A 14,696-nucleotide genomic window follows, 5' to 3' on the forward strand; every position below is an offset into this window, starting at 1 on the left:
AAAGTTAACACAGGCAATTCTACTCATGCATAGCAGTCACATGCACATTATTCAATCAATTCATATGCAAGAACAACCTAAGCAATTTCTCTTAGATGCTTACAGAATTGACAACATAGAGAGTAAGGAGTCAACATACAAAACATCCCATGCAAACCAGATTATCTGAAAGGATGTCACTTGGAAAACTGAGCACCCCACCCAACCTAGAACTGACTTCCTTCAGTTCACCCCCGAGCCGAGAGTTCTTGCCATGGATCAACTGCCTCCTGTTGATCTCTTCCATGGGTATTTAATACCCTCTTTCATGATATGGTTTCCATTAGCGTGTCTCGCTTTTATGGATCTTTTTATCCATTTGTATAGGGTTTTCCCAGAAAAGCTCTCCTTTATCTCCCGTGAGGCTTTTCCTCATAAAAGCTTGCTTTTCTCTCCCGCAAGGCTTCTATGTTTTTCTTAACTTAGTATCTTTCTTCAGCTAAAAGTAGCTTAATGGATATTTATCTCCAATCCATTAAGCTTATCTAGAATTGGATCTAGAAGTCTTATCATGAAAGAATTATCCCTTCCCATTCACCAATGGGATTTGGCAAGAATATCATCTCTTGGTGTCTTGCTTTTCCAAGTGATTAAATTATTTTATTTATTTCACAATAAAGTATCTACATTTCTTGTTACACATCATACTTAGCTTTTCTTAGCTTAGGTTAGCAAAGTTTTACATACAATGGAGGGGTGTTACAAGATCGAAGGCACACCTTGTATTCATTATTCTTGAGCACAAGTTTGTGAGCAAGAGAGCTTTTGGAGGGATGAGCTAAGGTTTCCTTGCACGAATTATTGTGGAGGGCAATTTCTTCTTGGAGTGCGCACAGAAATAGGGAAATTCCCTATTTTATAGGAGCTCAGACAGTTGTAGGAAATAGGAAGTTATTTCCTAAGGATTTGTGACAGGAAATCAGAGCCTATAGTTTGCAATGCGCATAGAAGGAGGAAGCAAATCAACTATCAAGTAGGGGTTTCAAGCCTAGGACAAGCAGGAGAATCATTGTATTTTCATATTGAAACAAGCTTGTATTTGTATCAGATCTATTGCTCAGTTTTCCTCAATAAAATTTTGAAGCAAGCGAGGGTTTTCCCTGTTGGGTTCCCTAGAAAATTGTGTCGTTTCTTGTGTGAAATTGTGCATCTTATTTCTGTTCTATTCCACTACTATTTGGTAGAGAAATTTTGTCTATGTGAAAAGAAAAATTGTTTTCAGATTGTTCATATTAGCATATCAGAATTTCGTGGATTTTCTACACGGTATTAGAACAGTGAACAGAAATCGATTAGCACATAGTCTTCAAGATGACAACTAACACAGGGTTAGGATTGCGATAGCAGGATAGATTGGATGGCTCTTCAAATTTTGGTGTTTGGAAGGTCTGCATATTGTTCTTGTTGGACGAGTTTGGGCAGAAAGATTTCGTTGAGCAAGGTGTTGCAAAGCCTATAGATCCAAATGACTTGAGGCTCTTCCAAAGGAAAATGGCCAAGGCCAAAAGGATGACCCTGGATGGACTTCGAGATCATGTAGTCCCTCATGTTGCAAACAAAGATACAGCTAAGGACATGTGGGATGCCTTAGTCAAGCTCTACCAGAAATCTTCCGAGAACTGGAAGATGGTCCTCAAAGAGAAGTTGACGACAATCAAGATACAGAAGGGTGAGAGTGTAACTTACTAACTACCTATCTCACCAGAATCCAGGAAGTTCGTGATGAGCTAGCAACTATTGGAGAGAAGCCAAAGGGCTGGTGTGTGTGGCTCTAAATGGGTTTACCAAAGATTGGCATACTTTTGTTCAATGCATTACTGGACGAGATAAGTTGTTGGATTGGGAAAGGCTATGGAGTGACTTCATCCAGGAGGAGCTTTGTCTCAGACTAGTTGAAACTTCTAGCAACAGTGGCAAGGATTCCAAGGTTGAGGAGAAGGAGGAAAATCTTGCTCTTGCAGGAAAAGTCAAAGGAAAGAAAGGCAAATGGAAGAGCGAGAATAGTCAAAAGGGTGACAAGAAGAGAAATCTAAGTAAGATCAAATGCTTCCATTGCCATATTTTTGGACACTATGCTTTCAAGTGTCCTAACCAAAAAAAGAAGGGGTCGAATAAGGAGCATGTAGTTGCATCAACTGAGGTAGATGAGTTTGCCTCTCAGTTCGAGAACTTCTCATTGATAGCCTGCATGGCAAGCTCAGTAGGGAGCAGTACATGGCATATTGGTTCAGGAGCCTCTTTCCATAGGACTGGGAACAGGGAATGTTTCAACTAGCTGAATGAGAAGGATATGCAAGTGAATATCGAACTCGGAGATTATGGCAAGTATGCTACGAAGAGAGTTGGTATTGCCAGCTTTAAGAGGGAGTCAAGTAATACTCTTCATCTCAAAGATGTTCTCCATGTTCCAGGGTTGAAGAAGAACCTGGTTTCAGTAGTTGTCCTTGAGGATAAAGGGTATGATGTCATCTTCAGCAGAGGTAAGGCTTACCTCAAGCATCTAGCTTCAGAAGCAGTGAAGCAAATAGGTGTGAGGGTGAAGAATCTCTACAAGTTGCAGGTAGAGACAGATGCAGCCTTGAGCAGCAAGGCAGGAGGTGCAAATGTTGGTGAACTTTGGCACAGGTGCATGGGACACTTGCATCATGGGGCACTGAAGATTCTTCAGCAGATTGCCTCAGGATTACCAGCAAGCGACCTTGACAAGAGTGAAGTGTGGAAGGGGTGTACACTTGGCAAGTATGCCAAGTCCTCCTTCCATGGTCAAGACAACAGAGCCAAAGGGATTTTCGAGTTGGTGCATTCAGATATGTGCGAGCCCTTTTCTTCTCCATCACTGATGAGACACAGGTATTATGTTACTTTCATGTATGATTTTTCTCGGAAAACTTGGATTTATTTTATGAAAAAGAAAGATGAGGTCTTAGACAGGTTCATGGAGTTTAAGGCACTAGTAAAGAAGCAGACCGAGAAGAAAATCAAGGCAGTGAAAGAAGTGACAATGGTGGAGAATATATCTCCAATTCCTTCAAGGATTTTTGTGCAAAGGAAGGTATTAAGAGAGAGTTGACAGCACCTCATAACCCTCGACAGAACGGGTTGGCTAAGAGGAAGAACAAGAGTATTGTTGTCGCTGCTAGAGCTATGTTGCATGATCAAGATCTGCCTAGGTTCTTGTGGGCAGAAGCATGCAACACTGCCGTATTTCTGCAGAACAGGAGTCCACACAAGGTGCTTGGATGAGTCACACCAGAGGAGGCTTTCACAGGCAAGAAGCTTGATGTTTCACACTTCCGAACCTTTGGCACAAACGTCTATTATCATGTGTCCAGAGATAACAGGAAGAAGTTGGATGCCATAGTAGAGAAGGGTATCTTTGTGGGGTATAGTGAGACATCTTAGGCATACAAGGTGTATCTTCCAAGACTTAGGAAGATAGTTCTCAGGCAAGATGTGAGATTCCAGGAGGATCAGGCTCTGAGAGTTTCCTTAGAGCGTGAGCAGATTGTAGTACCTGAGGAGGAGCTACTTGCTCCCAAACAGGAATCACAACCAGCACCTCAGATTCAGCCACAACCATAGTTTAGCGACAAGAGGGTAAGGGTATCTTTGTGGGGTATAGTGAGACATCTTAGGCATATAGGGTGTATCTTCCAAGACTTAGGAAGATAGTTCTCAGGCAAGATATGAGATTCCAAGAGGATCAGGCTCTGAGAGTTTCCTTAGAGCAAGAGCAGATTGTAGTACCTAAGGAGGGGCTACTTGCTCCCAAACAGGAATCACAGCCAGCACCTCAGATTCAGCCATTGTTTTAAAAAACGGCCGTTTCGATACCGAAACGGCCGAGTTGATCTGAGCCGATACCCTCAGCCATGACTCGACCTTTGAAACGGTACGTTTGGCCGAGTCAGCCATGACTCAGCCGAGTCATTCAATGACTCGGCCGAGTCATGGCTGACTCGGCCAAACGTACTGTTTCTGTTATGACTCGGCCGAGTCACAAAAAGCCTGCCCAGAACACGTTAAACAGCAATTTAATATTTTTTTAATGGATTTTTAAGGTGATTTTTGATTGTTTTGGACTCCAAGGTGTTATATGAATTTGCTAAATGTCATTTGGGGTCCATTCCCCCTCCCAAACCCTATTTAACACACTCAAATGCTCTCTACTATTGATATGCTATTCAAATTCATGGTAATGTTAAATTCTTAAAGTAAAAGTGACATTCTCCTTAATCTTCATTTTCATCCTTTTACTTAAATTTTTAACATTACCATGAAATGACTCAGGATGTTTGAGAGTGGTTTCGGCCTCATTGGATTTCATATGGAGAAAGTAGAATTTTAGATTTCATTCAAAATCCAGCAGACTTATCAGTTTTTCAGGATTTCAGGATTAGAGGATTGCAATGTTTCCATTGAATTTTGTCATGTATTAGGGTATGGAACTCTTATTTAATCAAGAGCACCAATCCCTCTATGTACCTTGATGTTAGTGACATTGGTTATCGAACTCCTCTGGGATTCGCTCCCAAACCAGGAGCTTCTGAAAATGTCGCTCCCGCTCCCATTTTCGTTCTTGCTCCCAAGTAACACAAAGAAGAGAAACCGTTTGGATCAAAAACGGTTAAATGATCTAGTTTATGTCCAATACAACCTCCGGCTCAGACGAAACCATTTGCTGAACAAAAGACCTGATTCAGATCCCATTGTGTTGGAAGACATTGATCCAACATGAGATTGGGTAGTGGAGAGTCGTCCAGCAGATTTTGATCTTGATGAAGATCTTGATTTAGATTTAGATATCGAGATTTAGATTTAGGATCTTGATTTAGATTTAGATCTTTATGGGCTCATACAGGGTCCGAGAGCATGGTACACTCAAATTGACAACCACCTTCAAGGATTGGGCTTCACTAAGAGTGAGGCAGATGCCAACTAGTACTACATCATGGTTGGAGGACTTCTGCTCACCCTAGTTCTCTATGTCAATGACCTTATACTGACTGGAGATGAGAGCTTGATCCAAGATTGCAAGGAGGACCTTGCAAGGGAGTTTGAGATGAAGGATATGGGGTTTATGCACTATTTCTTTGGCTTGGAGGTTTGGCAGGGTGATGGTGAAATCTTCATGGGGCAGGGCAAGTACACAACAGAGATTCTCCGGAGATTTCATATGCACGATTGCAAGCCCATGGCCACACCTCTAGTCTCAAATTGGAGGAAGGTGGATGCTGGCAAAGGAGAGAGAGTGGATTCCACAATATACAAGCAGCTCATTTGGTCGTTCATGTACTGGGTCAACACACAACCTAATTTTTGTTTTGCAGTCAACCAACTGAGTCAGTTCATGGTGGAATCGACCAAAGTGCATTGGGTTGTTGCAAAGCATGTGTTGAGATATCTCAAAGGCACAGTGGACTATGGATTTTGGTACAAACAAGTTGATGGAGTGAGGCTTGAGGGCTTCACAGATGCAAATTGTGTAGGGAGCTCCACAGACAGAAAGAGTACTTCAGGTGGCATCTTTAGCATTGGGTCAGCAACAGTTTCTTGGTACAGCAGGAAGCAGAGATCAATTGCACTCAGTTCAGCAGAGGTCGAGTACATGGCTACTAGTCAAGCAGCTTGCGAGGCTATTTGGATGAGGAAGTTACTTGTGGGACTTTTCAGACAAAGGATGGAGCCTACCATGATACATTGTGATAATCAGAGTTGCATTAAACTCTCTGAGAATCCAGTGTTTCATGATCGCTCAAAGCATATCGAGATCCGGTATCACCATCTTAGAGATTGTGTGCAGAAGGGGATAGTCAAGCTACCGTACATTCCAACAGGGGAGCAGACAGCAAACATCTTAACCAAGGCATTGGCAAGAAGCAATTTTGTTCATCACAAAGATAAGTTGGGAGTTGTACAGAATCCCTTCCTCGCTAAGAGGGAGTGTTGAAAAGTAGCGAAGGAATGGATTCCTTGATTTGTGCCTTAATTCAAGGAATCAAATTTTGTGATCTTCTTAATCATGCATGAGTTCTGGTGATGTGGACGAGTTCAAGAAGCAGCTTCAATAGTGCAAGATTGTGGAGGACCGAGTTATCTGTCCTCTAGTGTGAGTTAGATCTGGAACTGAATGTTTAGCCTCCTAAATTTTAGGATGACCCAGTTAACTAGTTGTGTTGACTTTTGTTAACTAGAACAGCTCCAGTTCAACTTCCTAATTTAGAAACTCCCTAACAATAGCCAAATCAAAGTGCTTATAAGGAGATTGAAGGCACACCTTGTATTCATTATTCTTGAGCACAAGTTTGTGAGCAAGAGAGCTTGTGGAGGAATGGGCCAAGGTTTCCTTGTGCGAATTATTGTGGAGGGCAATTTCTACTTGGAGTACGCATAGAAATATGTAAATTCCCTATCTAATAGGAGCTCAGCCAGCGCTAGGAAATAGGAGGTTATTAAGTTATTTCCTAAGGATTTGCGCTAGGAAATTGAAGCCTCTAGTGCACAAAGGAGGAAGCAGACCAGCTATCAAGCAGGGGCTTCATGCCTCAGACAGGCAAGAGAATCGTTGTACTTTCAGATTGAAACAAGCTTGTATTTGTATCAGATCTATTGCTCAGTTTTCCTCAATAAAATTGTGAAGCAAGCAAGGGTTTCCCTGTTGGGATCCTTAGAAAATTGTGTTGTTTCTTCTGTGAAATTGTGCATCTTATTTCTGTTCTATTCCACTGCTATTTGGTAGAGAAATTCTGTGTCTATGTGAAAAGAAAAATTGTGTTCAGATTGTTCATATTAGCAGATCAGAATTTCGTGGATTTTCTACATCTATTGCCTCTTCAAGGAGTCTCAGACCTTTCTCTCTATCTTATTTTAGTACCAGAAGTTAGAACCAAAGGTATTTGGCTACTTTTATGAGGCAAAGGGAATTCATTCTTCCAGGTTTAAGCCACCCCCCAATTGAACACCACTCACACTATATCATTTTTTCTGTATATACCAACCAACAGGGACACTAGGGAGCAGCAGCCAACAACACCATTCTAACAGAGCCCAACTTGATGGGATCTTGAGGAATCTCCTGGCAACTCCAACAAGACCATTGCAGAGTTGCCAATTCAGAACCCATGATAGGGCCCACATCCTTCCAGCTGATAGACCTCCACTCCCAAACAGCAAAAGTAGGCCACTCCCATGAGACGACAAGGCACACCACAAATTACTCATCTTCTAGAACTTCCAGGCTATCCTCTATGACAAGTTTCTTCCCTTCTGCCTCAGCTGATAGGAGACACACATATTCAGAGGCGAATCGCCTGCAGGAGTGTAGCTCCTCCTGATCTTCAACAGGCAGATCCAGTGATCACTGAGATGCACCCCATTCCCCTTGCATTCTCCTCCGAGGCATCCCTACAAGGCATGTTGTTTGTCACCCTCAGTGGTTCATGTATCACTTCAGTTTTCACATCAGCACTTTCTTTTCCAAATGTTAGACTTTATATCTTGGGTTATATCTTCTTTTCTCCTTTTTATATTGAGCACAGCCATTTACGCTCCAACAATGTGTTAATATTATTGTATCTAGCAGTCCCATTGACCTACTTGTGGTCTTTTGTTGGACATTGATAAAATTATCTTATCTATCTTATCAACAATATTGAATGTTCATCTTCTTTCATTTTGTTCTCAATCCAATCTGGAATTTTAAGGTTACCTTTGCTTCTCAAACTGATTTCTCTCTAAAAATCGACACCGTCTCTGTTGTTCACTGCATTTTATCTATTCACAAGTTTGCTCAGTGCCTGGCTAGCATTTGCAATTGTGAGTCTGTTGGGGTCTCACACTGTCTAGAATTGCAGGTATGTCTAAGAGAATTTCATGCTCACAAAACCATGTTTCCCTTTTCACAATATTTTCATGTCTAGTCAAACAATCTAGGGCATGCTACATGTTGTCTGCTCGACTCTTGTTCCAGGTAGATTTTCTCCTTGCCTCACACTTTTCTAACAATTTACGTTTCTCCTTGTTGCAAATCTGTTTACAGGCTACAGATTTATCATTTCTCATGGTCTCTGTGTTTTTCTGAATCACACAAGCTTGAAACTCTGTCAAAAGAAATAGCATGTTCCATTATAAACAGAGTTAAAATCAGAAAAGATTCTTTATTTATGTTCTCAAACTTAGCTATGTCATCTGGATCTGCAGGTTTAACTTCTATGCCTTTTACTATCCCTCGGAAATTTTGAAATATTACAATATTCTCCATCAAAACTGTCCACAATGGATAAATTTTGCCAGTGTATTTTTGTGACTCAGATTAATTATACTAACGACCCAACATCTTAATATTTAATCTTAAATTGAATTTTAGGGTTACCTTTGCTCCATCAAACAAATGATTTCTCCATTGAGATTGTCATTGTCGCTCACTTCTTTGGGTCTATCAGCAAGTTTGCTCAGTTATTTTCTGGCATTTACAAATGCGAGACTGCTGGGGTCACTCACTGTTTGCAATAACAGTTCTAAGAGAATAGTTTGCTCACAAAACTGTGTTTGTCTTCTCACACTATTTTCAAATCTGATGATCAAACAATCAAGGGCATGCTACAAGTTGTTTGCTCGTATTTCCTTCTGAACAGATTTTCACCTTGCATTGTGCTTCTCTAAAAATTTATGTTTCTCCTGACTGCAGACTATTTACAAGCTGGAGGATTCTCATGGTCTGTGTGTTCTTCTGCTTCAACGGGCTTCAAAGTTTGTCAAAAAAAGTAGTGCAGATAATTTGCGCTTAAATTGTAGAATTCTTGAAAATCTAAGCCAGGTCATCCTGAAAATGATGATATTTTTTTTAATTTTATGATTAGATTCAGAGGTCAACCACCTTTCGAAGAACTGAATCCACACCCCCCCAGCTTCATAAACATGCATAAATTGAAGAATTCTTTGAAATATGAAGCCAGGTCATGATTAAATTGATGATTTTTTAATTTCATGACTAGCGTCAGAGGTCAACTCCCTTTCTAAGAACTGAATCCTCTCTCCCTCAGCCTCGTAGACATCACCAAGAGAAGCAGGACGCAGGTGGGGAAACCCTTACGCTATTTGCAATGTAGACTTATTTAGTGTTGGCTTACACGTTAACAAGGTATATGAATAGGAATGTAGGCATGTTAAACTACCATTGCAGCTCTCGACTCCCATTTCAAATTTGCTGTAGGATGTCATTTCATAAGAAATGCGTTGAAAGATCTGCATTGAAATAGGAAGAGGGATGGCTTACATAACACAATTAGAATGCACTGTGATTAGCAAAAAAGGAGGTGTCAGAATAGTTATTTTGATATCACAGAAACCCTCATGCTTGACATGTAAAGCCATGTGAAATGCACTTCAAAGCAAAATAACTGCGTATTTCTGTGTTTTTTCACTTGGAACAGTTTCAACATGATGAAAATCTTGTTTTGCAGCTCCTCAAGCCAAAAAAACTTGACTATAAATCAAAAGCAGAGAAAGAATAATGGTAGACCTAACTTCTAAGAGCTCACATAAATGCACTTAACCATCCCAGGTTTTTTGTTGTCTACATGATCTACAATGGTGCATAAAAGCAATTTTCTCAAAAAAATTGGAAGATCAAATATAATATATCACTTGATCTGGGTACCAAAACACTACATTTATATGAGGATCTTGCGTAGTCATGTGTAAAATAATCATTTTTTCTAAAAAGAATTGTCTATCAGTATCATTTGCAAAAGACAATATCAAGAAGTAGACAAGATTTATAACTGGCAATTGAAATGAAATAAGCATTCACACCTTGGTTACTCCTATTTTGGCCACTGCCGTAGATTTTGACTTTGTAGTGTTGGACTTACTTGAAGGGACCCTTGATAACTGCTCTGGTTCTCCTTGGGCATTCCTAGGATGCACATTCTCATAAACTAACATCTCTTGATATGAAAATGGTTTCTGCTCTTGCAGCTCTTTCTCCATATTCTCGATATTTATAGGAGATGTAATGTTGCTTGGAACATTTGATGGAAACCCAGTCAATTGGAACCCCACTCCCGGTAATTGAGGCAACCCAGGGTGGCCATGCATATTCATGTCAAATGAATTGCTATCAGAGGAGCTGTCAACAGTTGATCCCTTAGAACAAATTGCTCCCATTCTGTTGAGAAATATATTTGCAGCCCGTCGCATATTCAATTCGTTGTTGAGGTCGGTATGTGATGTACAAATCACCTTACTCTATTTGCCAGTGAAATTTTACGATTGTTACAAAGCTGGGATAATGCTAACCTAAAAGTACCCGTAATCAGTATAATAAAATATGGAATACAGATGAGAAGATGAGGATGGAAAATCTGCAGTTGAATTCTACTTGTGCTTTGAGGATACAAGGCAAAAAGCAGAGAAAGCCACAAGAAAACAAAGCCAGTAAACGAGCCGATGGATGGAAATGACGACAGGATTGGACATGAGCTCTTGACTGAAATGCTGGGCGTCATACGCATTTTTTATTTCTTTTTTCGATTTTCCCATAAAACTGACCCCTCGCAATACTCATCTGCAAAAGCATCTTCTCTTTGCTTCCTTCGTGGGCATGGGCACTATCCATTACAAAAGTAAAGTCTTCCCTTTGTAATCCAGTACTACTAGTAAAGAACCCAACAGCCAGATTCCAAATTGTTGCATCACGAACATGGGGCAGCATCAATTAATATCAATGCATTACGCTGTAACCTTTCAACGACCTTAACTCATTAGGATGCATTCGCCTTTGATACATAGACCAACTGCAACTGCATGACCCTGTCACTGTCACTCAATTTCGAAGAAAATAATAACACACAAACCGAAGAAGCGTATTTGCTCCTTTTTCTTGTCCAACGCTGAATCTGTTTATTAAACTATGTGCCGTAATTGAAACTGGAAATCCTGTGTGACTTTTGAAAAATATGGAAAACTTCCTTAACCTCTTATCTTTATTGGGATTCAAGAAAGATTCAACAGTATCTTCTGCACCGTCTGCTGTTTTGAATATTTTGATGAGACGTCCGTAACTAGATATATTATTGCAAAACCTTGTATTTTATTCTTCCACTAAAGTTTCAATCGAAATAGAAAAGCAAGCAATTTAAACAAATGTGTAGATTTGCCCTGTGAAGTTTGACAAGATATACAAAGGATGAACCAATTTCACTGGAAACAACACAAGGAAATGATCAAGGCAGTCGAGCGGGCATAGAATCAAACTGCAATCAATAGAAGGCACGCCCCCAAAAAGCCAAGAAATAACGCAAAACTCTCTGGTCAAACCTCGAAGGATTTTGAAACCATCGCGTCATCGCATCGCATATGCAAAGTAACCAGAATTCTTCTTCTGCTAAAAATAAAAATAAAAATAAAAAGTCCAAAAAAAATATATTATTTATTCTATTAATTCGTTTATAATTACAGTGCCGTAGGGTTTTAGAAACAATTTACAGGGACCCGGGATTTGGGACAAGAAAATCAAGCGAAATTAAAGAAAGAAAGCGAAATGTTAATCAAGTGTTCATCAGAAAACGAAATTCAGAAACTAGAGAAAAATCTGCACCATGCTTGTTGCGGTGAGCTGATTGGATTTGTCCTTCCTGCGTCTCCTGGAAATCCTTTTCCGAATTTGCTCCATCTACTATTAATTTTATCAAAGTAGTTCAAACAATTGCTGCAATAATGTATCGGACGAGCAAGCACTGAGAAGCATAAGCAGCAGAAAGAAAGAGTGGCAATTGCCCTGGGGGAGCAGGGGCAGGTATGATCGGGGGAGAGTGGGATAGGAGCGCTTGGTCAAGGCTGACCGCGGTTCTAACTCTAACCCACCTGGGAGGTTAATTGAATCTACCACATCATAACTTTCTCTCTCCTCTTCCCAGCCTTGTAATCGGCGGCGCTTGCCGTAGCAGCCCCGCAACGACTAGACTCCTATCCTTTGACCCCAGCGCCAACCTATTCATTGCTAACCCTTCCTTGCTTTCGACAAATGCGGCGGTTGACGCGACAAAATAGCGGACGGAAGGAAGAATCCGTCAAACCATACACACATAATTCAATTCAATAACGGCTTTTATGGGTCCAAAGAGTCGAGAGGGTTTTGAGGGAAAACGCGGACATAAATACCCATTTTTTGTGGGTCCCGACGGGACGCACTCGCATTACGTCAACCCACCACCAATCCCATTATACCTCCTCACACCACACATCAATATGCCAGAAAAGTGCATACATACCCGGCACATTTCATACTAGGCCCCTCTATAACTTCTTATGACGTGGGCCATGTGAAAGTCCATCTTTAAAATCCTACTCATCTCATTATCATTAATATTAATTTTTATTTTTATTTTTTTAATATTTTGTGAGTTAAATTATCTTTTTATTATTAATATTAATATTTATTATTAATAATATGTATAATATCACAGAGATTTCAAACTAAGTCTCTCTATGACTTCTTCTCTCATGGGCCATGTGAAATGCCATTTTCAAATTTTATTCATCTTATTAATATTAATTTTTATTTTTATTTTTCAAAGTTAGACTGAGTCTAAGCCAAAGGGGACACATATATATTACAAACAAGAATGATTGACTAATGCAAGATATTGTCACAAGGATTATGTAAAGTTCAATGTTTTTTTTCTCATTACCCCTCTAAAGAAAAAGTTGAAAAACTTCAATATTTGCATCTTCGAATATTCTAGCTTTTACCTATGGAGAATTATTCCATTCCATTTCTTTGACTAATCCAATTACATATAATTTATTAAAACATAGATTTGTATCTTATAGAAATAATTTAAGATATATAAATAGTATGGTAAGTGTATTTCATTATGTATTTTAAAAAAGATATACAAAATAATTCGATAATTTTATTCACTTGTTTCTCATTAATGTTGATGGGCATTTGAGGGCCAATAAGTGTAGGGGTCATTTTAGATCTCAATGCAAATTGTGTATCTTCTTACTAGGTGAGACATTAAATAATCAAGCTTAGGCTCTGGCCTTATAGCAAGGACTAATAATAATCAAACTTGTGGGAATCAATCATTCATGTGTTAGGGTATTCAATGATGGTTATTTGCCACATGATAGCCAAATTTCCTCGCCATGAACCACAACTCAATGGGCTTATCTCTTGAGTACAAAATCATTTGGACAGTTTTGAATCGATAGAGTTCTTCCATATTTTAAGAGCATTGAACTCTATATAGTTAATGGAATGGCTAATCAAGGGTATAGTATCCCTTATGGCCAAGTTTTCGAAAAAGGGAGGATCTTTGATGGCTAGCCACCTAACCTGGGTTTCAAATCCTCAGATTTTTTTCATGAAATCATTTGTCATTCAAGACGTGTATCAATCCAATAATCACACATAATGTCAAATTTGTGGTTTTTTAAGGGAAATCTCTTATAAGATTCTTGGTGATTTATGCATGGTTCTCTCTTATGGAAATTGAAGAATCTCTCATTGCCTCATTGATTAGATTCACTAAGTATTCTAAAATGGATTGTGTTATGACTATGTATGTGGTTTATGTTTCTAGTTGGTGGCTTGGAGTATTGTAGATGTGTTTCTTTGTTTCCTTCTCAATTCATTTAAGGCTCTTTCTGAAATGCATATGGTGGGAAGGATGGCTAACTCCCATGGCCACCTAAACAAATATGCCCATTATGAAAATTCTAAGATGAGAAGTGATATCTAAAGACATGAACACCTTTGTGGTGATAGTCAAGAAGGCATAAATCTAGCTATGAGAAGATGAGAGGCATGGTGAAAATATCAAGTGTTGACTAATGCTAGGGAATTAAAGGCAACAAAAACATAATTGATCCTAATGTTATCTTACCTTGAAAAGCACATAGGCAAGCTAGAACTTTTGGAGGTGGGAGAAGAATGCAATAAAGAAAAGCTTAAAGAGGAAGCAACAAAAATTAGGGAGTTGTGGGGTATTGGTCTACATCTAGGTATGGAGCAAAGACTTAGGCTTGAGAAGAATGTACATCATGGATTTCGATATTTATCCTCTATCAATTTAATATGTTTTAGAAATTTGTATTTTTTTCTAGGACACCTTGTAAGGTTTTCTACGAGCCATGTAATGGACTCTAGAGACGAAACTCTTAACATTGAGAATCTAGTAACACATTTTAGGACATTTTGGATTTGTTGGAAGTATTTTGAATAGTTTTATTTCCAAAATTTTGGTCTTAACAAGGTGGATGGTGAGGTCGCGCCACCCCCCCCCCCCCCCAAAAAAACCATGTTTTTACCGATACAAATAGTAATTGTTCTTATTTAAAAAATAAAGTTGTTGATGGCCATTTATCTAGTTTTATGTCAATGTGTGCTCAATTAGAATCTTCCTAAGTAAGGTGCATTAGTCTACATTGTTGAGTTTACTAAATATGACATACATGAATACGAGGAAGTGTCTCTTATGCTTTCCTATGAGGTTTTCCTTCGAAAAAAAAAAGACTTGAAAAATAGCTATTATAGATTATTATTAATCGTGGTTTTCTTTTATAACACATAAGATAAGAAGGAAAGTTCGAGCAAACAAGCAAGCATACTCACAATAGAAGTGATCAATTATTATATTAGTAGGAGA

General features: G+C 39.2%; 1 protein-coding gene across 3 annotated transcripts in view; it reads right to left on the reverse strand.

Moving 5' to 3' along the window:
- Positions 1 to 11,961, reverse strand: part of LOC149180322 (protein PSK SIMULATOR 1-like) — a 200,142-nt gene extending 188,181 nt beyond the window's left edge. Inside the window, exons 1-2 of one of the 3 annotated variants that reach the window (XM_089416021.1) lie at positions 11,639 to 11,961; positions 9,853 to 10,287 (exon numbers count right to left, since the gene is read on the reverse strand). In XM_089416021.1, the coding sequence (XP_089272147.1) occupies positions 9,853 to 10,287; positions 11,639 to 11,713 (510 nt within the window). In that variant the 5' untranslated portion in view covers positions 11,714 to 11,961. Of the gene's footprint in view, positions 1 to 9,852; positions 11,423 to 11,638 lie in introns of all 3 variants that reach the window. The other 2 variants (XM_089416022.1, XM_089416023.1) reach the window with 2 other exon arrangements.
- Between the last annotated feature and the right edge of the window lie 2,735 nt (positions 11,962 to 14,696).

The sequence above is a fragment of the Pinus tabuliformis genome, chromosome 3_2, assembly GCF_031772625.1.
Source record: "Pinus tabuliformis cultivar Carrire ecotype Pingquan chromosome 3_2, CPIR1, whole genome shotgun sequence".
Classification (NCBI taxonomy): Eukaryota; Viridiplantae; Streptophyta; class Pinopsida; order Pinales; family Pinaceae; genus Pinus; species Pinus tabuliformis.